The following is a 22717-nucleotide window of genomic DNA, read 5'->3' on the forward strand; positions in this document are numbered from 1 at the left end:
TGGTTAGGACTCCGCACTTCCACTGCAGAGGACATGGGCTCGATCCCTGGTTGGGGAACTAAGATTCTGCAAGCCTGACTTCCCTGGTGGCGCAGTGGTTAAGAATCCGCCCGCCAATGCAGGGGACACAGGTTCGAGCCCTGGTCCGGGAAGATCCCACAGGCCACGGAGCAACTATGCCCGTGCGCCACAACTACTGAGCCTGCGCTCTAGAGCCCGTGAGCCACAACTACTGAGGCCCGCACCCCTAGAGCCCGTGCTCCACAACAAGAGAAGCCACCGCAATGAGAAGCCCACGCACCGCAATGAAGAGTAGCCCCCACTCACCACAACTAGAGAAAGCCCGCGTGCAGCAACAAAGACCCAATGCAGCCAAAAATAAATAAATTAATTAATTAAAAAAAAAAGGCTCCGCAACGGGAGAGGCCACAGCAGTGAGAGGCCCGCGTACCGCAAAGAAAAAAAAAAAAAAAAAAAGATCCTGCAAGCCATGTGGTGCGGCCAACAAAGAAAAAAGAAAAAAAAGAAAAGTGTGGAAAGAAAGTTGAGAGCAGACGAAAAACTCAGTGTGGTATCTTTGGTTGTGAGTGGATTAAAAATCCAATGTGGTGTCCTGAGAGGTGAGGTTCTGCGAACAGCACAGTGCCTTTCTAGAAGACTTGGAGTAAAACAATGGAGTGGGATGTTAGGAAGCCTCATCCACCTCTACGACCACCCAGTTGTGTGCCTGTGGCCAGCCCCACCACCCCTCAGAGCTTTGGGTTCTTCCTGTTTAAACGTGGGGTCGGTGCGTTCTATTGAAGATTTTCAAAGTAAGACACAGGCATTGTATCAGAGGGAAAGACTTGATTTCAAGAGTGTGGGCATGACTTCCCTGGTGGCACAGTGGTTAAGAATCCGCCTGCCAATGCAGGGGACGTGGGTTTGAGCCCTGGTCCGGGAAGATCCCACATGCCACGGAGCCACTAAGCCCGTGCGCCACAGCTACGGAGCCTGCGCTCTAGAGCCCGCAAGCCACAACTACTGAGCCCGCGTGCCACAACTACTGAAGCCTGCCCGCCTAGAGCCCGTGCTCTGCAACAAGAGAAGCCACCACAGTGAGAAGGCCGCGCACTGCAACGAAGAGGAGCCCCTGCTCGCCGCAACTAGAGAAAGCCCGTGCACAGCAACAAAGACCCAATGCAGCCAAAAATAAATTTTTAAAAAGAAAACAAAAAAAGAGTGTGGGCAAAAGGATACAGATGAAGAGGGAGATGGGACTGATAAATGACAGTTGCTGGAGAAAAGGAGAGGGTCTCAGATAACAGGGTTGGATGCTCTAGTTGAAAGGAGCATCGTTCCATCTTAGACTTCAAGCCTGATTTATATTCCGAAAGTGTTTTTCTAAGCTAATGATGAATTACATGTCAACATTGTTGGTTCACAAGACAAGACTTCAAAAGAGCCTATTAAATTGGGGGATTTGGCTTTGTGGATATTTCCAACAGAACTTGGATGTTAACACTAATGTTGTTTTCTGAACCTCAGCTATCACTGAGGAATTATGCTACAGTCATTTTCAGACATCTGCTCAAAATAAGGATGTGTGACTGGTTCATCTGTGATTAGAAATAGCTTGGGTGGTGTAGGAAGCTGAGCTAATTACTGTGCTAGGGCCACCTCGTACATGACCTGCGCAGAGAAGCCACACACTTCCTCATACTTCACTCTTATAGATAAGTGTCTATACTTTCAGTTGTGTTTTAAAGCTGCTTACCAATACTAGTGCCCAAAGAAAAGCAATTAATTGAAAAGTTTACCCAAAGCCTCATCTGCATGAAAGATTATGTTTTACTGACTCTCTCCCAATTTCACAATTTCCATTTCTCAGACTGAAGGCAGGATTGTTCAATCGCTACTATAGGACACATAGCATTGGATGCATAATCATTCTGCATGGTTATGTTCCTTTAATTATTAACATATATTTGTCGGCATTACCTCATGAGAAAAAAGCTTTGGATGGAACTGGGTTTGCTTAAAGGAACAAAAGTAACTTATACCTGTGTCAGATACAGATACATGATCCTTTTGCACTTTCAGTGTGACTCCATAAGAGCAGTATTCTCCACTTTTTAAATTATGATTCTTTTATTCTCTCATCCTGGTAGATATATCTTTGGAAAGCAGAAAGTGTTTTCCAGTGATAAGCATTCCAATCATTTCTCTAAATCGTAATATTTATAAAACCTCATGCAAAAGAATTTTCACCATCTGCAACAAAGTCGAATCAAAAGTTATTTATCACGGTCTAATAATCTACTTGGTACCACAGTCAAGAAAATGTAGGAAAGAAAGAAAAGAAGAAACAAAAGAGAGAGAGAAAGAAGGAAGGAAATCATCTATTTGACCACCATGAAAATGATCATGTAACTTTAGAAAAACAGATCACAAGATTCCAATTTCGGGTAAGATGGAGTAATCACACTCCAACTCGTCCTTCCTACCAAATGCAACTAAAAAACCTGAACAAAGTGCACTGAACAGCTATCTGAGGACTCTGAAAAGTAAACATGGAGAAGAAGGCAGAATTTGAAGTACCACAGAATTGGTGGTGACGTTCCCCTGGGAAGAACTCAAGTCAGCCCAAATACAGAAGTAGACACTGGATGCTGAGAGGGTTCCAGAAGAATCTCTCTAGCTCTGGTTCAAAGAGTGGGAAAGAGGATTCCTAATGCTCAGAGAAAGTGGGGAAAATTCTCCAGTTTTTGCTTGTTTGCTGTCTTTGTTTTCTTGTGTCCCAGTCCCCAGGTAATCTTGTGGTGACAATGGGCAGCTATAGCAATAGCAACATAGGTCTGCAGGCACCTAAGACTCTGGGTAAGGGGAACTTTTCTTATTGGAGAAGCTGTGGTCTCAAGAGGGTGGGGAGATCACCCATGGCTTTTTGCCCTTCTCTGTCTTCCCCTTGCTTGGTTTATTTTTCTCAAGCTTTTTTCTCTATTGTTCAGGGGACTGTAGGACAAGATCAAAAGGTCTAACATTCAAGGCATCAGAGTTCAAGAAGGAGAGAAGAAAGAGTGCAGCAGGATGCAGCTAAAGCGGTACTTAGAGGGAAATTTAGAGCACTAGACACTCATATTAGAAAAAAGGAAAGGTCTCAAAACAATAATCGCAGCTTCCACCTTAACAAATTAGATAAAGAAGAACAAAATAAATACAAAGGAAGAAGGAAATAATAAAGGTAAAAGCAGAATCAATGAATACAATAGAGAAAAATCAATCAAACCAAAAGTCGGTCCTTTGAAAATATTCATATAATTGATACAACTCTAGCAAGACTGACAAAGAAAAAGAAAGAAAGAAATTACCAATATCAGCAATAAAGCAGGGGATATCACTTCAGATACTATGTACAACTCTACACATAACTTTGACAACTTAGATGAAGTGGACCAATTCCTCGGAAATCACCAACTACCACGAATCACCCAGGATGAAATCAATAACCTGAATAGTCTCCAAATATTAAAGAAATTAAATTTGTAGTTAAAGTCTCCAGGTCCAGGTGATTTCACTGGTGAATTCTACCAAACATGTATAGAAGAAATAACACCAATTCTGCAGAATCTCTTCCAGAAAGTAGAAGAGGAGAAAACATGTCCAAATTCATTTTACAAGGCCAGCATTACTCTGATGCCAAAACCAGATAAAGAAATTACAAGAAAATAAAACTACAGGACAATATCTGTCATCAACATAAATACAAAAGTCCCCAATATAATATTACCAGATAAAACTCAGCAGTACATAAAAAGAATAATATACCAACATCAAGTGTCATATACACTGTGAACGTAAGGCTGGCTTAATAGTTTAAAAAAATCAATCATGGGCTTCCCTGGTGGCGCAGTGGTTGAGAGTCCGCCTGCCGATGCAGGGGACGCGGGTTCGTGCCCTGGTCCGGGAAGATCCCACATGCCGCGGAGCGGCTGGGCCCGGTGAGCCATGGCCGCTGAGCCTGCGCGTCCGGAGCCTGTGCTCCGCAACGGGAGAGGCCACAGCAGGAGAGGCCCGCGTACCGCAAAAAAAAAAAAAAAAAAAAAAAAATCAAACAATAAAAGAAATCAATCAATGTAATCTACCACATTAACAGACTAAAGAAGAAAATTCACATGATCATATAATTGACACAGAAGAAACATCTGTCAAATTTTAACATCATGACAAAAACTCCCAGCAAACCAGGAAGAGATGAGAACTTCCTCAACCTGATGAAGAAAATCTACAAAAAGCCTACAATTAACATTATACTTCATGGTGAAAGATTGAGTGCTTTCCCCCTGTGACTGGGAATAATGCAAAAATAAATGCAAATAATAATCCACTCTCACCACTCTTATTTAACATTATATTGGTTGTCCTAGCCAGTGCAACAAGAGGAAGGAAGGAAGGAAGGAAGGAAGGAAGGAAGGAAGGAAGGAAGGCAGGCAGGCACATAGATTGGAAAGGAAGAAGTAAACTTGTCCCTATCCACAGGTGGCATGATTATTTATAAAGAAAATCCTAAAGAATCTATGAAATAACTCCTGAGGTTAGCCAGGTTGCAGTATACAAAGTCAAAACACAAAAATCACTTGTATTTCTATATACTAACAAAGAATAGTTAGAAAATGAATTTTTAAAAAATATCATTTCCAATAGCTCCAGAAAACAAAATACTTAAGTATAGTTGACTCTTAAACAACACGGGTTTGAACTGTATGGGTCCACTTATGCAGATTGTTTTCAATAAATATATGGTCAGCCCTCCATATCTGTAGGTTCCGCATTGGCTGATTCAACCAACTCCATATCATGTACTATGTTTCTGAACTGTGGTTGGTTGAATCCATGGATACGGATTCTGCGGATATGCAGGGCCTACTATGGGACCTGAGCGTCCACAGATTTTGGTATCAGCGGCAGGTCCTAGAAACTAATCCCTCGCAGATACCAAAGGATGACTCTATAAATCTAAAAAAGCATATACCAGACCTGTATACAAAAAAACCTCAAAATGCTGATGAAAGAAATAAAAAATGATCTATATAAATGGAGAGATAACCGTGTTGGTGGATTAGAAGATTCAAAATAGTAAGGATGTTATATCTCCCCAAACTGATTAATAGATTTAACATAATTCCAATCAGATTCCCAGTGGGCTTTTTGGGTAGATGTAGACAAGCTTATTCTAAAGTTTATATGGAATTTTTAACCAAAACAATTTTGAAAAAGAAGAATAAAGCTGGAAGAAGCACACTACCCAATTTTCAGACTATTTACGAAGCTACAGTAATCAAAATAACGTGGTATTGCTGCAGCAATAGGCACACACATCAATGGACCAGAATAAAGAACAAACAATCAGCAAAAAACCTGCCAATTAATTTTTGAAAAATGTGCAAAGGGAATTCAATGGAATTTATTATATGTCAAGTATACCTCAATAAAGCTGCTTAAAAAAAAACAACCTGTGTAGGGACTTCCCTGGTGGTTCAGTGGCTAAGACTCTGTGCTCCCAATGCAGGGGCCCCGGGTTTGATCCCTGGTCTCGGAACTAGATCCAGTCCTGCGTGCCGCAACTAAAGATCCTGCATGCTGCAACTAAAGATCCCGCACGCCACAAAGATCCTGTACATGGCAACGAAGATCCCGCGTGCCGCACCTGAGACCCGTCGCAGCCAAATAAATAAATAAATAAATTCAAACAAAACAAAACCTGTGTATTCCTCTGTTTTTATTTTTTTTCATTTTAGGAATTTCAGGAATGTTAAATGCATGAAGGGGGCCTTTGGGATTCATAGAAATGGAAAATTATTTTTGATACTGCAGCTGTTCATCCAAGCTTCTTTATCCAAATTTAGAAACTAGGTGAAAAATATTCTGTTACTTACTCCTTATGTAATCAGTGTCCTTATTAAGCATTCAGCATTGAATTTAACATTAGGTCCTGGAGAAAAAATAATATATGAAAATGTAAAATAATCCATTTCAGATTACAAATGAATTCAAAGAAAAAATTAAGGTCAAAGTAAATCTCATAGATATTGATAGTGCCAAGGAACAACTAAAGCTCTTTGTTAAGGGGCACAAATGATGCAAGTTCCTTGAAATGAAAGGACATAAGAACACTTGAGGGCAGAAAAAAGTAGGTAGTGGGAGATTTTTTAGGGAGACCTAAAAACCAGGCTGGCTTGGAAAAGCATGGTGGGAGACACCCACGTCCACTTGAGCTTACAGTAAATGACCTGCCTCAAATTGCTAGTGGCCAGTGGTTACCTAACAGTCATGGTCAGCAATCTGTGGGTGTCTGTCACATAAAGTCCAGTGAGGGAGAGAGAGAAAATGGCTAGTCAGCCCTCTACAAGGAACAGAAATGTGTGCAAGTTGTTTTTTGGGAGTTCTAACCATAACTTATATTTGCACAGTGCATTACAGATCACTCCCCTAGGAGAGCAGGTGGCATTGTTCACATTTGGCAGATAAAAGCAGGAACGGGGTTGGTCAAGTTTATCCAGCTAGTAGGTGAATAATGATGTTGAGCATCTTTTCATATATCTTCTTTGGTGAAGTGTCTGTTAAAATATTTCCCCCACTCTTTAAACTGGGTTACCTGTTTTCTTATTGAGTTTAGAGAGCTCTTTATATATTCTGGATAAAAATTCTTTATCAGATATGTCTTTGCAAATATTTTCTCCAGTCTGTGGCTTGTCTTTTCATTCTCTTAACTTTGTCTATCAAAGAACAGAAGTTTTAAATTTGGATGAAGTACTTTTTTTTTTTTTTGCAGTACACGGGCCTCTCACTGCTGTGGCCTCTCCCGTTGCGGAGCACAGGCTCCGGACGCGCAGGCTCAGTGGCCATGGCTCACAGGCCCAGCCGCTCCGTGGCATGTGGGATCTTCCCGGACCGGGGCACGAACCCGCATCCCCTGCATCGGCAGGCGGACCCTCAACCACTGCGCCACCAGGGAAGCCCCCCTTTTTCTTTTTTTTTTTTACTTTTTATAGCTCATGCTTTTGGTGTCATAACTAAGAAAGCCTTGTCTAACTCAAGTTTATAAGGATTTTCTCCCACATTATCATCAAGAAGTTTTATAGCTGTAGTGTTATATTTAAATCTATGATCTATTTTGAGTTACCTCTTCTTTAATAAAGCGTGCCTTTGATGAAAATAAGAGAGAGAAGTACTAGGGAGTAAAGAACAAAGGTGATGCCAGTACCAGTCAGCATTGGGAAATGGACCTTGGATATTCCCAGGACTCCGCATTTATTCCGTTCTATGGACCTGCAATGAATCTGGGCATGCCACATTCTGTAGCTAAACAGCCTAATACATTTGGATAGCTAACCTGGGATCCAGCAATTAATCAGAATGCTCCCAGGAAACATCCTGGGAAATTAAGCTCACATCTCCAATACACTCTTCCAAACCAGCTCTGTAGTGGATTGCTTGCAAAGTTGGTCACCAACAGTTCCTCCCATCCTGCACATGTATACCACTCTTCCCATCTTAAGAGGTGGAACCTATCCACTACCACCACCACCCTGAAAGCAGGTGTGCTTAGCAATCTGCTTTGATGAACAGAATGTGACAGGAGTGACGTGCCTAGGCCTTAAGTGTCCTGGCAGCTTTGGCTTTCATCCCCTGGGAAGCCATCTGCATGTTAAAAAGTCCATTTACTCTGCTGGGGAGAAAGGCAACTGTGGGGGGGAAGAGAGAGAGAGAGAGAGAGAGAGAGAGAGAGAGAGAGAACATAGAGAATAGGAGACTGTAAAGAGGTAGAGAGAGAGGCCCAGCCGTCCCAGCCATTCCGGTCATCCCAGATGAAGTGCCAGACACGGGAGGGGAGCCATCTTGGATTTGCCAGCCCCATATGAGCTGGCCCGGCCAACATCACATTAAGCAGAGATGAACCATCCCCACTGAGCCCTGCCCAAACTGCAGAACCATGGCCAAATAAATGGTGGTTGCTGTTATAAGCCACTAAGTTTTAGGATGGTTTCTTACACAGCAATAGCTAACTGAAACACTCCTCAAGCTTCCTCGTAGAAGTCTGCCTTACAGTTCGCTTCCTAACCTAGACAGCTCTATTCAGCAGGCATCAATTCAGCAGTAGAAAGAACTCTGAATCTTGGGTTAAGTTCCAGCTGAGCCATTATTTGTGTGAATGCCCCCAGAAGACTCTAAGATGAGGTGCAGGTGGTTCATTTGGGAGGCATCCCGGGAGGCACACTCACAATGACAGACTGGGGAAGAGAGGCAGGGAAGGGAGGAAACTCAATAAACGTACCGCTGGCTGGGCAACCGTGGCTCCATCCTACTGGGGACTCTTCCTCCCTCTTTTGCATCCAAACCTCAGCTTTATGTAATTTCTTTCCCCATTAAGGCTACTCCTCCACTTTTAACTTTATTTCATCCAGGAAAAGAAAATAATAGTGGTAAGGTAGGGGACTGGTAAGAGAGTGACCCCCGCCAGGCATGAGGTCTCAGAGATGTCCTTGCTTCTACAGCTGCTTCACCTGAGAGGATGCTCCATCCTCCATTCAAGCTCTTTTGCACAAGACCCCATAGGGACAACTTTAGGCAGAGTTGATGGTACCCACCGTCCCCAGGCCCTCCGCCTTGAATTAGCAGAGACAATTAAGACAGCATGTGGCTTGTGCCATTTTAATTTTGGTCATATTTTACACGGCTAACAAAAAGAAAGTTAAAAGGATAACTTTTATAAATGAAGGCATTACCCTTGTCCAAGGGAAATTTTTTTTCCCCCAGTTTAGTCTCCTTCTATTATTTAATTTTCGGCTCATTGTCTAAAGCTGGAAAAGAGGCAAAACAGGAAAAAGGCACCTAACTCTGTGGAGATCAGCACAAAGCAAAGGCCCTCAGCAAATGCCAACTCCGGTTCCCACCAAGGGCATTCCCGAAGCCCTGGAGCCTGACTGTTGGCATTCAGCACAGTCAGAACCAAAAAAGGTCTAGCCTTTAAAGTAAAACCAGACAGCGGAACAAAAGCAACAGCGTATGTGGTCTTCCAAGGGCTCAACTGTCCTCCACAGAGGTCAACTGAGATACAGTCAAAATCCAAGAAGGGAGCGAGGCTGCAGCGAGGCCTTCAGCAGAAGGTTCCTGATCGAGGCACTGGCTGAGGGAGACTCTGAGGCTGGATTCGAGCTCTCTCTTGCTCCATATTCACACTGGGGGGCCATCACATCGCCTCTGTTTCCTGGCAAACATGGTGCTTCTGCTTCTTTACAATTCTGCTCAGAAGGCGAAACCACATCGAGAAGCTGCCTCACCTCCATTTAAACAAAGACACAGAAAAGATCTGGGCAGCAGAACTCGGGGGATTCCTCTCACCTTCAAGCTCGAGCCTCACTGCCACTGGGATTTTCAAACTAAGTGACAGTACAGCATTGACAAACTCTCTGACGGCAAAGAAATGAAAAGCGTTCACCTGCAGGTCCAAGGCTGTGACACCACTGGCCCTGATAGCAAAGGAGAAAGTTCTAGAATGAAAGGGAGGGAGCTGAGCTCTGAGAAGGAACGCACAGCTACCCTGGGCTAAGAGGCTCTGTCTGGGGACAAACCACCTCCTCAGATCTGAAAGCTTCCTGAGACTTTACATGGACAGAAAGAGGGCCACTCACTGTGGGCAAGGGCACCAGCAAAAGCCACTTGGACCACGCTGACCTGGAAAGATGGGTTTGGGATTTGCACGAGGAAATTCTGCAGGAGAGGAAAGAAGAGTATTCTGAAAGGAGACAATGTTTAGAGGAGGAGAGAAATACATCCCAATGGCTGCTCCCAGCTTTCTTCACATTTTAATACACAAAAACGTTGCAAAGAACACAACGTTTACAACAGCCAAACGTTGGCAGCTTTCAACTGGAGTAAACTTCTTTTAACCAAGTAGGCACAGAACTGCCTAGCAGGCCAGAAGTGGGACAGATGGTGTTACCCAAAGATTTTTTTTTTTCGTTCTTTCCCCTCTTTATAGCCTGCAGTGCTCACTGCCACCAGTAAATGCTCCAGGCAATTCAATGTCATCTTCCCAAAGGACCTGTGCTGAAACCCAAAACACAGTTCCCTTTAAAAACAACAAATAAGAAACACTAGTCTATTAAGATGCTGTGAGAAAATAACTTGGAAATGTCCACACCAGTGGTTCTCACACTCGAGCGGGCATCAAAAGCACCTAGAGAGTTTGTTACAACACGGTTGCTGGCCTACCTTCCCCCAGGCCCAGCTTCTGATTCAACAGCTCTGGGGTGGGGCATGAGAATTTATGCATCTATTAAGTTTGTAGGTACTGCCGTTGCCGGTGGTCTGAGGACCACACTTTCAGATTCTGTGGTCCTTGTTATTTGTTCTCTCCCAGAGGGGAACAATTACGTTAGCATATCGATGACCCTGAGCCATCCTGCAGTAAAGAAACCTACGGAACTTATTTACCATGCATTCTGCTGCCCATAGAACATCTAGGAATCTCTCTGGGAAGCAGCGCTTCAAGGAAGCCACTTTGGGAAAATGTTCTACTAGGGATGGTCCTGACCAGCAGAAAGATCACAGGCTCCTGAAGGAACAGCCACCAGCAAGAGGCAGACAGCCAAGTCAAAGCCTCAGCAGCGATCGGGGTAAGGGGCAGTGAAGGGCTTCAGGCCACACCATAGAGCAGGACTGTGGCAGGGCAGCAGGTCTGGAGAGCCCCGAGCCTGCGGTCCAGAAACCCATGCAGCATCCAGGACGTCTCAGGAGGTAGCCAAGGCCAGTCTGCCTACAGCTTTGGATCAGGACCCTAGGCCTTGGCCAAGAATTGGTGAGAATAAACGGTCCCAGTTTCTAGAGGCTATCAGGAGGTTACCAAGCCTCAAACAGAGAGAATGAAACACCCAGTTATCTGTCAGATAAATGTGTACAGGGCTAGTTATAGCATGCTGGCCTAGGCATCTTAAAAGACCCCCTGACTAAGGCCGAGACGAGTCCTGAGCTGAGCATCATGGTGAAGGCGCAGGAGCCACAAACACTTAGGGATCTTGTTAAAGGGAGGCTCTGATTTCATAGGTCGGGTTTCTACATGACTGTAGAGCTCCCTGGCCAAGCAGGTCTCAGTCTATACTCTGAGTAGCAAGGCCCTAATTAAGGGGTTGGCAAACTATTTCTGTCAAGAGCCAGAGAGCAGATACTTTCAGCTTTGCAGGCCATATGTTCTCTGTCACAACTACTCAACTCAGCCACTTATCACCAAGTAGCCACAGACAACACCCAAACAAATGAGTGTGGCTGGGTTCCAGTGGCACTGATATCTAAATTTCAGATAACTGTCACGTGTTACGAAGTAGTCTCCTTTTGATTTTTTTCAACCACTTGAAAATTTTAACACCATTCTTAGCTCACTGGTCATACAAAACCAGGAGTTGGGGTGCTGTGGCTTGGCAAGACTTAGGTTGCAGACCCCTACCACAGATTGCTGCTCTCCCCACCCCAGGTCTGCCAAAGCAAGACACACAGAGGAGGGGGGATCAGGAAAACCTCATCTCACCAGACTCCCTGGGTAATCCCGATGAAGCCTGTCCAGATATTGGGTTGGCCCAAAAGTTCGTTTGGGTTATTCCATACCATCTTACGGAAAAACCCGAACAAACTTTTGGGCCAAGCCAATACCACTGCTGGGCTGGGAACTACTTATTCACTCAAAGCCCTGAAACGGTGGGAGGGCCCCCCTTTTAGTGCTAACAGTTCAGCCTTCCTGACTTGCCCAGTTCAGGGGGGGTTGGGGGGCTTCACATGAGGGGTGGGGTGTGCTGTCCTGACTTCCCCATTGGTGTCAATCTCACCCATCCTCCAAGGGGCTGCCTTCTCCCTAAGCCCGGCGGCGTCGGTCTCTGGCACAAAGATGTGTAGCCCCTGTGTCTTTAAGGGTTGGTCAGTTGCAGAAATTCTCAATCCCAGGACAGGGTTTTGCTAGAGAGGCAGGGACCGCCCTAATCACACTCGTGTGGCCTTTTTTTTTTTTTCTTGCGGTACGCGGGCCTCTCCCTGCTGTGGCCTCTCCCGTTGCGGAGCACAGGCTCCGGACGCGCAGGCTCAGCGGCCATGGCTCACGGGCACAGCCGCTCCGCGGCATGTGGGATCTTCCCGGACCGGGGCACGAACCCGTGTCCCCTGCATCGGCAGGCGGACTCTCAACCACTGTGCCACCTGGGAAGCCCTGTGTGGCCTTTCTTAAAGAGCTGCAGTTATTTCTAAGCTGCAGCTGAGCTGCTGGGCAAAGGCACGTGAGGACCCTGTTACCCATCACCGAAGATGTGCTTTGCTACTGCTGGCCGCACTCCAGGCAGGAGGACTTCAAAGGAGATGAAGTCGAGTGCACCCCGAAGAGTTGGGTTTGTTTTTGAGTTAGAAGAGGGAGCAGAAAACGAAAGTCTGTACACGCTTATCTCAGGAATGTCGGGGACTTAGGAAAGGAAGTCTAGAAGATGCCATGATGACGGCAAAGCCAAGGGAAGAAGGGAGAGAGGAGGGAGGACAGCTATTTGGCGGCCCTTATAAACAGGCCAGCCACTCCGTCTTGGCAAAGGGCTGAATTCACCCAGCGGACCAGTCCTTCTCAAATTTCACTGTGTATAAGAATCATCTGCGGGACCTTGTTGAAATGCATACGCTGATTCACTAGGTCTCGGGTGGGGCCTGAGCTTCTGACTTGCTTGCTAGGCTCCCAGGTGACCCAAGGATTCAAGCTCGCGAGGATGCCGCTGACACACAAGCACAGCTTTTTGTTTTGTTTTTCTTTTTAATAGAAGCAAACTGTCAAAGCACATGGCGCCCATAGCTCTTTCCCACCTGGGGCTGAGCTACGGACACCCAGGACTGCAGCATAGATGGGTGTCCAGGGAGTTGTCTACACCACAGCACCCACCATCACACCCGTCCAAAGAGCAGGCGGGGTCTCACACCGTGCTGCCCTCCACTCTTTAAGTCTTGAGTTCTGGGCCTGCCTCTCTATCCTTTTCCTACTCAGCACAAAGTCTGTCCCCTGACCAAGCCCTGTGCCCACGCATTACACGTGCCTAGACAAGGCATCTTTTTCTAATCCACCCAAAGGCACCTTATGGACTAGCCGCGCCCTGCAGCCAGCAGTGAGAGGGTGGCAGGCATCCTTAGATGACTCTCGCCAATATCCTGCCACAGCTGGCAGCACAGACACTGCTTTGTCACTCAACCCTTGAGTGGATGCTGTTAATGAACTGAGCTTTCATGACATCACTTAACCAAAAAGACAGATAATCTCAAGAGCTGATAAAAATGTAGAGAAATCAAAACCATCACACACTGCTGGTGGGAATGTAAAAGGGTACAGTCACTTTGGAAAACAGACTGGCCGGTCCCCAAATGGCTAAACACAGAGTTACCATATGACCCAGCCATTCCACTCCTAAGGATCTACCCAAGAGAAATGAAAACATAGTCCACACAGAAACTTGTATATGAATATCCACTGCAGCATTACTCGTAATAACCCAAAAATGGAAGCAACTCAAATGTCCATCAACTGATGAACAGATAAAATGTGGTCTGTCCATACAATGGAATATAATTCAGCCATAAAAAAGGAGTCAAGTACTGATACCTGCTACAATATGGATCAATCTTAAAAACATTATGCTAAGCAAAAGAAGCCAGACACGAAAGGATACTGTGTGATTCCATTTATATGGAACGTTAAAAATAGGAAAATCTAGAGACGGAAAGTACTTCCGCAGTTGCCTAGGGCTACGGAGAGGGCGTGGGGAGCAATGGCTAAAGGGTGTGGAGTTTCTTTGGAGGGTAATGAAAATGTTCTAAAACTGTGATGGATACAGAACTCTGAATATACTACAAGTCACTGAAGTGGTTTAAATGGGGAAATGGTATGTGGATAATATCACAATAATGCTGTTAAAAACAGCATGACCTATCAGCTGGGGTGCTCAAAGCAAGTGGCACAGAGAGGGATCCTTTGGGACCTCGACAAGACGGGGCAAGGGCTAGCTCTGGGGCAGCAACTTCTCAGAGCCCTGAGGAACACCCAAGCAGCCCCGGGTGTGAGACTCTGAGATTGCGGCCAAGTGTTGGTATGAACAACCACGCGGAAATACACCAGGGCGCGGCTCTGGGAGTGCCCGAGGTGCCACTGATCCTTGCCTGCCTATCCCTGGTGCCCGGCCCGATGCCTAATGTGTACTGGCTGCTCAGAAACTGAACTCTGTCCCTGCCTGTGGAGGAAAGGGAATCCTGGAGTCGGGGGACTGAGTTCTAAGGCCAGCTCTGCTTCTAACTCCCCGTGTGACCCCAGACAAATCCCTTCCACTCACTGAACCTCAGGGACTCATCACTGAGACGTGGGGAGTTCCGTCTCGGGCGCCCTCCCAGGCTGAGATGCCACATGAATTAGGTGGCCCATGCAGGGGAGCCTGGATGTGGATGAGAAGCTCCTGTGGGCATCTAGATAGAGCCCGAGACACCCAATCAGCAGGTCAGTCCCGGCCAGAGGTGTGCTCCCTTACAGATTTCACCGAGACCCACCGAGAGTCCCCCGGGGGCCAGGCTCCCTGCTCGGCCACAAGGGCACAGAATGAACAAGACCCCAGTGCCTGCCCACGTGGCTGAGGCCGTCGGGTCCGTGAGTAGCTCCTGGTGAAATAGTATGACCCTCCTCTTTGAAAAGCGGACTTCGAGTCGAAGTGGAAACAGGATTTCAACCTCAGATATTTAAAGGAACCGGAGACTTTGTGTGGCAAATGCTGAGTCAGTGGCAACAAGTCTGTCAGAGTTCCTAGAGGGAACGGCCACACTGGGGGCAGAGTCTCAGAAGGCCGGGGACGTGGCCAGGCCACCGCTTCCTCACCCCTCCACCAGGGGCCTGCCAAAGCTCGGCTCAATTCTCGCTCGCCCCGTGGCCCTCATTGAACCAGTGTTTTGGAACATTCTTGAATCCCTGGGACTGGTAGGGTCATCAGCTCAGCCACCCACACAGCTAGCGGCAGGCCAGAGGCATTCAGCAGAGGGTCCTGGGCTGCGCTCGGTATGGAAGAGATAGATGTTCATCAGCCCTAACTGGGCAGACGCTGCAAAGAGCCAGTGACAACAGGGGGAACAGCATGGAACCCATCACACAACAGGTCACTGTAAGAGCAGGGCAGAAGAAACAGGGCAACGATCTTCCAAGGCCAAGGCAGAAAGTCCACCCCCAAATTCTATAATTGGATCTATTACTCATTTAAAAAAAAAAGCTTTAAAACCAATATACTCAATTTACAACACCAAACCTCTGGGATAATCCAAGCCACTATGTCCAAACCCATTTATCTTCTCCCTGGAGAACAACGTATAAAGAGGCATGCAGTATGAGCTAAGGATTACGGGGCAGTGAATCACTCAGCTCGGGAATGATGACTCCAGAAGTTTCTGAGCCTAGAGTGTGCCCGTAAGACCCACGTGCAACCAATTATCAGCTGGGCAACTTGGGAGCTCAGCAAAGCTACCAGCGACTTTTCTCTCAAAGAAGCTTTATCCTTAAATCTTTTATCTGAAAAATCCTGCCCCCTCCCCCCAAAGTCCCTGGTGTTTCTAAGTCTCCTAGAAGATTGTCCTGGGGCGATTTGAAATTCAAGAGCCTCAGCAATTAACTATGCTCCAACTTGTTGCCTGTCCAAATGGATCTTTCGTTCAGAGTCCTGCCAATTGCCTCTGATACCTCGCCTTTCTTTCTCTTTGGGGATTAGCAGCTTGGAAATTCTGGTTAAATCCTGCAGGGATATTGAAACAGAATGTGTTGATTCCCTGTCACAATTACCTCAATCATTCAATCAACCCACAAATATCCACTAAAGATCCTGCCCCTAGTCCCAGACACTGTGCTAAGTGACACCGTGCTGTGCCAAGATGCCAGCCCAGACCTGCAGGTAATTACCACCTATGATTAGGACTGTTTTGTTTGGTGTCGATTTTTAAATGAGGAGAATGGGAAATTGTACCGCTGGTTATAATTCCGGAGGCCACCTGATCATTGGTTCAAAGTTCCCCTACTCTGGCAACTTCATCGTACTTTCTATGTTGACTTTTGTGCCCATTAAGTGCACATTCTCTCATAGAATTCACAAAAGTATCTGGTGAGGAGTGATTTTGAATTGGGATAGGGCCTTCTCCCCAGAAAAAGAACACCCACACAGATTTTTGTTTCCAATTTCAAAATGTTCTTAGAGAAGGAAGCCCAGAGACACCCTGCATTAACCTTCCTTGGGCCTGTAGTTGTCACTACCACTGGCATCAGCATCGCTCAACATCACTCTGCAATCTCCGGGCCCAGGGTTCCTGCGTGGCTCCTCTCTGTGCTTCACAGGGCTTGTGGACCCATCTGTGTTATAATATTTACCCCCATGGATAACCTGGGGTCTATTTCCCCACAAGACAGAAAGCTATTGACAGAAGGAATTCCCTACCTTTTTCATCCTAGTATCCCATGCACTCCATCCTTCCATGTCCACTTTAAAAAGAAAGTCTCTGGATAGAGCCAAGGTTCCAAGAGAGCAGGCAGAATTCATATATCCAAGAGAAAGATCCAGGCTTAAAAGACGCCATAAACAATGGCCAATAAAAGCCGACAGTCAAGAAATCACACAATCAAGAACTGAGGACTAATACAACATTGTAAATCAACCATACTCCGATAAAAGTTAAAAAAAAAAAAGAACTGAAGGGCTGGCTTGAGAAATTCCTTATGAACTGGAACCCAGGCAAGGCGATTATTCACACTGCTATTTGGAAATGAATCCTTAACCTGGGTATTGATCATAATTTGGCTGGTAGAATTTCAGACTACGTTACAACCTGGCAAGTCAACCTTCTTCTCGTGAAACTCGATCTTCACTTTCAATTACCCATTTGAGTTGCATTCTCTGAAAGGGGAATTGATGTAGCACACATATTTGCGTTGACTAAGGAAACCATTCAACCCCTTTGGAAGGGGCTCTAGCAAAGCGGCCAACAAAAATAATAAATGCAAACTCCGGCTTGTGGCTGCAGTGTCTCTCATCTTACAAACCCCAGCGGAGAAGGTTATTGCTCAAAGGGAGGGTGTTCACGGATTTAAAAGCAAACCTCTACAGCCAGCAAGGCATCGTCCCTGTGTATGTAGGTTCATGGTGGCACAAGCCCTGTTTACCTGCATGCGTGTTTCTCTCAGCTCCTCCGGCCAATGGTCTGTCACCCGAATTGCAGGAACTATTAACTCGATAAGTACAAATATCCACTTGGCTCCAGGGTCTTGGCTAGGCACCGTGGGAAATACAGAGGGGTAAGACAGAGCAGTGCCCTTCCTTCATGAGCTCAGAATCTACAAGCGTAAAGGAATGCATAGCTCATTGTAAGGTATGGCATGTATGATAAATATCACACGAGAGATATGAAACACCGTGGGTGTTTAAAGGAAGGCAGAAGCTTCCCAATCAAAGGATCAAGTAAAAGTTTCATCGAACTGGGGGGTGTCGCTGGACAATGGGCAGAATTTAGACACACATGTGGCTGCGGGGAAGCATTCCAGGTGCAGAAAGCAGTAATCACCAAAAAGAGGGAAAATGGGACTCCAGGTCCATAAAAACAGGTAGTCTACTTTAGCCAGATTTTAGGAAGCCAGGAGAGAAGGACTGGAAAATTAGGCTGTGGCCAGCTGCCCTGTTTTTTTTTATAAATTTATTTATTTATTTTATTTTTGGCTGTGTTGGGTCTTCGTTGCTGCGCACGGGCTTTCTCTAGTTGCGGCGAGCAGGGGCTACTCTTCGTTGTGGTGTGTGGGCTTCTCACTGCCGTGGCTTCTCTTGTTGCGGAGCACGGGCTCTAGGCGCGCGGGCTTCAGTAGTTGTGGCACGCAGGCTCAGTAGTTGTGGCTCGTGGGCTCTAGAGCGCAGGCTCAGTAGCTGTGGTGCACGGGCTTAGCTGCTCCGCGGCATGTGGGATCTTCCCAGACCGGGGCTCGAACCCTGTGTCCCCTGCATTGGCAGGCAGATTCTTAACCACTGCACCACCAGGGAAGTCCTGCTCTATGTTTTTGAGTAGAGCAATGCGATCAAAACAGTACTAACGTTGCCTCAATTTTAAAAATTAGAAATAAAATGTTAAAAAAAACAGTACTGAAGTAAAGCTGTACTTAAAAGAACAGTATCTGGCCATAAAAAGTAGAATGAGTTGCTATAAGAGAGACTAAAAGTGAGAATGTTATAGAAATCACCGAAAAGAAAAGGGCAATATTTCAACTACAGTGTGAGGAAGGTCTGAAGACGGTGCTTTAGCGATGGTTTCTGGTGTCTCTTTCAGCTCACAAATCTGGGAAATGAGAAACAGTAATAGCAGGATACCGTACTGAAAGTGTTATCAATAAGAAAATGCCAGTTGAAAATGCCCTGCTCTCCCCAGCATTTTCCTTTTTAATGCAGAGGAATTTTGTCAGCTGATTACATGTTTTAAACCCAAATAGAAATATCTAGCCTAAACTGCACCTAATGTGACTTTAATTGTATATCCTGAGCCAGGTGTTCAGTTCCTAATACTTATCTCCAAATGTGGCATTTTAAAAGACTGCTTTGGCTGGTGTGCTCTGGTTTGGCTTTTAGCCAACCCCACTCGGTTTTCCTGGCTGGTGAAACCACACTACTTTACCAGTTTTCTCCAGGCATCAGATTCATGGAGCCTTTCTTAGTTGGCCATAGCGTTCATCCTCCATCTTCAGCCTTGCTTGCAGAAGGAGGTGCAGTGAACCTCCAAAATCTCAGATGTAAATGAGGCTTCAAGAGTTCAGGGCTTCCCTGGTGGTGCAGTGGTTAAGAATCCGCCTGCCAATGCAGGGGACACAGGTTCAAGTCCTGGTCCGGGAAGATCCTACATGCCGCGGAGCAACTAAGCCCGTGTGCCACAACTACTGAGCCTGCACTCTACAGCCCGCGAGCCACAACTACTGAGCCCACGTGCCACAAGTACTGAAGCCTGCATGCCTAGAGCCTGTGCTCCACAACAAGAGAAGCCACTGCAATGAGAAATCCGCACACTGCAACGAAGAGTAGCCCCCGCTCGCCGCAACTAGAGAAAGCCCGCGCGCAGCAATGAAGACCCAAGGCAGCCAAAAATAAATAAAATAAAAAGAGTTCATTTAAGAACATAATAAAACGGAAATGCAAAGCAAAACCACAATGAGGCAGCGCCTCACACCTGTCAGAATGGCTATTATCCGAAAGACAAGAAACAGCAAGTGTTGGCAAGAATGCGGAAAAAAGGCAACCCTTGTGCACTGTCGGCGGGAATGTAAATTGGTGCAGCCACTATGGAAAACAGTATGGAGGTTCCTCAAAAAACTAAAAATACAGCTACCATATGATCCAGCAATCCCTCCTCTAGGTATTTATCCAAAAGAAATGAAAACAGGATCTCAAAGAGGTATCTGCATCCCCATGTTTACTGCAACATTATTCACGAGAGCCCAGTTACGGAAACAGTCTAAGTGTCCATGAACCGATGAATGGATAAAGAAGATGTGGTATACACATACAATGGAATATTATCCAGCCATAAAAAAAAAGAATGGAACGTTGCCATTTGTGACAACATGGATGGACCTAGAGGGCATTATGCTAAGTGAAATAAGTCGGAGAAAGACAAATACCGTATGATCTCACTTAATATATTGTGGAATCTAAAAAATGAAACAAACAAGCAAAACCTAAGCTCATAGATACAGAGAACAGACTGGTGGCTGCCAGAGGGGAGGGGGAGTGGGGAGTGGGCGAAATGGGTGAAGGGGATCAAAGTGTACAAACTTCCAGCTTTAAAATAAATAAGTCATGGGATGTAATGTACAGCATAGTAACTATTGTTAATAATACTCTATTGAGAGTAGATCTTAAAAGTCATCCCAAGAAAAAAGAATTTTGTAACTACGTACAGTGATCGATAGTAACTAGACTTACTGTGGTCACCATTGTGCAGTGCATACAAATATCGAATCACTATGTTATACACGGGAAACTAATGTGTTATATGTCAATTATACCTCAATAAAAGCAAAACCAAAGAACAGAGTAAGAATACTATCTTATAGGCATACAAACGCAATCCAACACAGACAACTTTGCTATGAATTTTCCATACATTTCATGTGGGTTTTTATAGACACTGCGTCTTTGCTAGGCCGCAAAGAATAAATCAGAGAGCCAGAAAAGCTGCATCAGATTCAAAGATGGAAGAACTCCAGAGACCTTCTAGAAGTGGGAATGGGAATGATTTACTCTCTCTCTGACAGATTTGCTATTAAATCTCAGATGTTTATATAAGTGGGGGAGGGGAGATGCCGATGGGGCCCTAGATCCCCATCTCCCTCTTTCAGAGGTTCCTGATTCCAGGCCTCTTACCAGAGACACAATGTCCACTTGCTGAGAGACTGCCTCTGAAATGATCTTCAAAATCTCTCTGTCACCCAGCACTTAGGGTGAACTCAGCTGACATGATTCGCCTCAGGACCCACAGGCCTAGAGAGTCTCCCCTCCCCAGCCTTCCGAAACCTCTGGCTTGGACTGAAATACCCTCCGTTGGAATCAACAGCCCCAGCAGAGCACATTTCCTGAAAGACCTCATTGGGATGTGCCAACTTGGGGGAAGCCTGCAGGCTGGCGCCAGAGGGAGCTGGGCCAGCCAGGGCCAGTTCCCAAAAGTAGTGAGTGCCCAAGCTGGAAACCCACGATTCTGTGGGTGGCTGGGTCCTGGCAGCAAGCTACGCTGTATAAGGGTAGAAGCTGAGGGAAGGAGAGCAGAGGGCAGGGTGAGGGAAGGGAGGAAGGTCAAATGGAAAGAGAGAAGAGGCCCCTTGACTGAGGAAGGCTCTGCCAGACAGATGTACAGGCGGCTTAGAGACGCCTCCCAGTTCAGCAGGAAAGGCTGCTTCTAGCTTCTCAACTTCTCCCCCTGCACCCTGTCCAGTACTGGCTTGCCCCTCCCCTCTACCTTCATATTAACCCGACTCCTGCTTGGGGGGTGGGGGCACTAACCTGCCCGGGGAACAGGGGGCTGGCCCTTGCCTGGCACAGAGGATAAAGTCTCCTTTCCACTTTGCCCTGAATCAGTTCCTACCAAAAAGCTTAACACTTACAACAGTTCAAAACGCAAATGTTCCTCACTTTACACGTTTGATTCATTCATTCATAAGGGGATGTGCAAGGAATTTCCAGCAGCCATCCCTACATCTCCCAAGCATGCCATCTGGGAACCCTCCCCCGTCCATCCTTCACCCAGAACTCGGTAGGTTCGTTTCTCAGACCCCAGACTTAAACCACCCACAGTGTTGAAAGTAAAGCCAGATATTTGCCCGCCACGTCACCCACTTTCCCATTAACACTAAACTAAAATGTGTCCATGGATTTCCTCTCCGGGGCGACAGGGGTGCATCCATGTTCCCCAGCTCCCCCGAAGCTCTTTGCTATCTTAAGACTCTTGGATGAGGGAGTCAGCTGGACCTTTTTAAAGGGCATCTCCAAAGAAGGTTTTGTCCACACCAGAAGAGTTCTAATAAGTACCAGGGTCCCCTTAGATGCTACAGACCACGCCCCCCAGCAACAAGAAGCCACACCCCCTGTCTAGCAGAGCCCGCGTGTGTAGTCCTCTTTCCCTGGGGCTAACCAAGCGCCTGCCACATGTCACCGCTCTCAGCTGGCACCTCTCTCCCGGAGGTGCAGACTTTCTCGGAATCCCCAGCAGGGGGGGTTGGGGGATGCGGGAGAGGCTCCGCCCGGGCCTTCCACGAGAGTCTTTTACTGTGGCTCGTGCCCTGCAGCCCCAAGGGGTGGCCTGGGGCCTCGAGTTGGAGGGGGTAGGGGCTCCTTCCAGGATGAGCTGCCAGCCACCTGGTCCCTGGCCGCAGGCAACTGTGTGAGAGGCAAAACTCCGGCGGGGTGAGAAAGTAACCCGCGGCCAAACTTCTCCTGGTCGCCTCCAGCGCCAACGGGGGTTTGATTGGTCCCCCTGGAACCCCAGGCTCAGAGGGTCCTCCAGCTCACGGCGCCCGGCGACGGGATGACAGTCGGCTCTCCCCTCCTGGTGCCCGGACGCGAGCCCCGTTCCGCGTCCCCCGCTCCCCCGGGCGGCGAAAGACGAAGTCCGCGCAAACAAAGGGCGCCCCGCACCACCCTCCAGACCGAGCCGAGGGTCCCGGCGCCCAGCTGGGGAGGCTGGCCCGCCTACCCTACCTGGGAAGCCGCGGCTCGGCGGGACTCGAAGCAGCAGCAGCAGCAGCAGCAGCGGCAGCAGCGGCAGGAGCGCGGGCCGGAGTGCGGGGCTCCCCATGGCGCGCCCGGCGCTGCGCTCGGCTCGGCTGCGCGGCGCGCTTCCCGGGGGCGGGAGGAGACCAACCCGACCGAGGGGCTGCGCGCGGCTCGCGGAGGCCAAGCTGGAAAACTCCTCCTCTCGCCTGTCTCCCTCCCGCCCGCCCGCCCGGGGCCGGCCCTCCTTCCTCCGCCTCCCCGGAGCGCTGGCGCGGCTGGGGCTCCGACCCACCCCCCTCTTCTTGTGCCAGCGCTTCTTCTGGAAGCGGGGCTGACACTCCCGCACCCGCTCTGGGGGCCTGAGCGCGCCAGGGGCGTGCCCTAGCAAACCAGATTATCCTAAAATATCTTTTTGTTCC

The 22717-nt window shown here is 47.2% G+C and overlaps 1 protein-coding gene across 3 annotated transcripts in view; it reads right to left on the bottom strand.

The window, feature by feature from the left end:
• Positions 1–22512, bottom strand: part of SRPX (sushi repeat containing protein X-linked) — a 99846-nt gene extending 77334 nt beyond the window's left edge. The window contains exon 1 of one of the 3 annotated variants that reach the window (XM_033408567.2): positions 22284–22512. In XM_033408567.2, the coding sequence (XP_033264458.1) occupies positions 22284–22380 (97 nt within the window). In that variant the 5' untranslated portion in view covers positions 22381–22512. The remainder of the gene's footprint in view (positions 1–22283) is intronic. The other 2 variants (XM_004281337.3, XM_004281338.3) reach the window with 2 other exon arrangements.
• Between the last annotated feature and the right edge of the window lie 205 nt (positions 22513–22717).

Source organism: Orcinus orca, chromosome X, assembly GCF_937001465.1.
Source record: "Orcinus orca chromosome X, mOrcOrc1.1, whole genome shotgun sequence".
NCBI lineage: Eukaryota > Metazoa > Chordata > Mammalia > Artiodactyla > Delphinidae > Orcinus > Orcinus orca.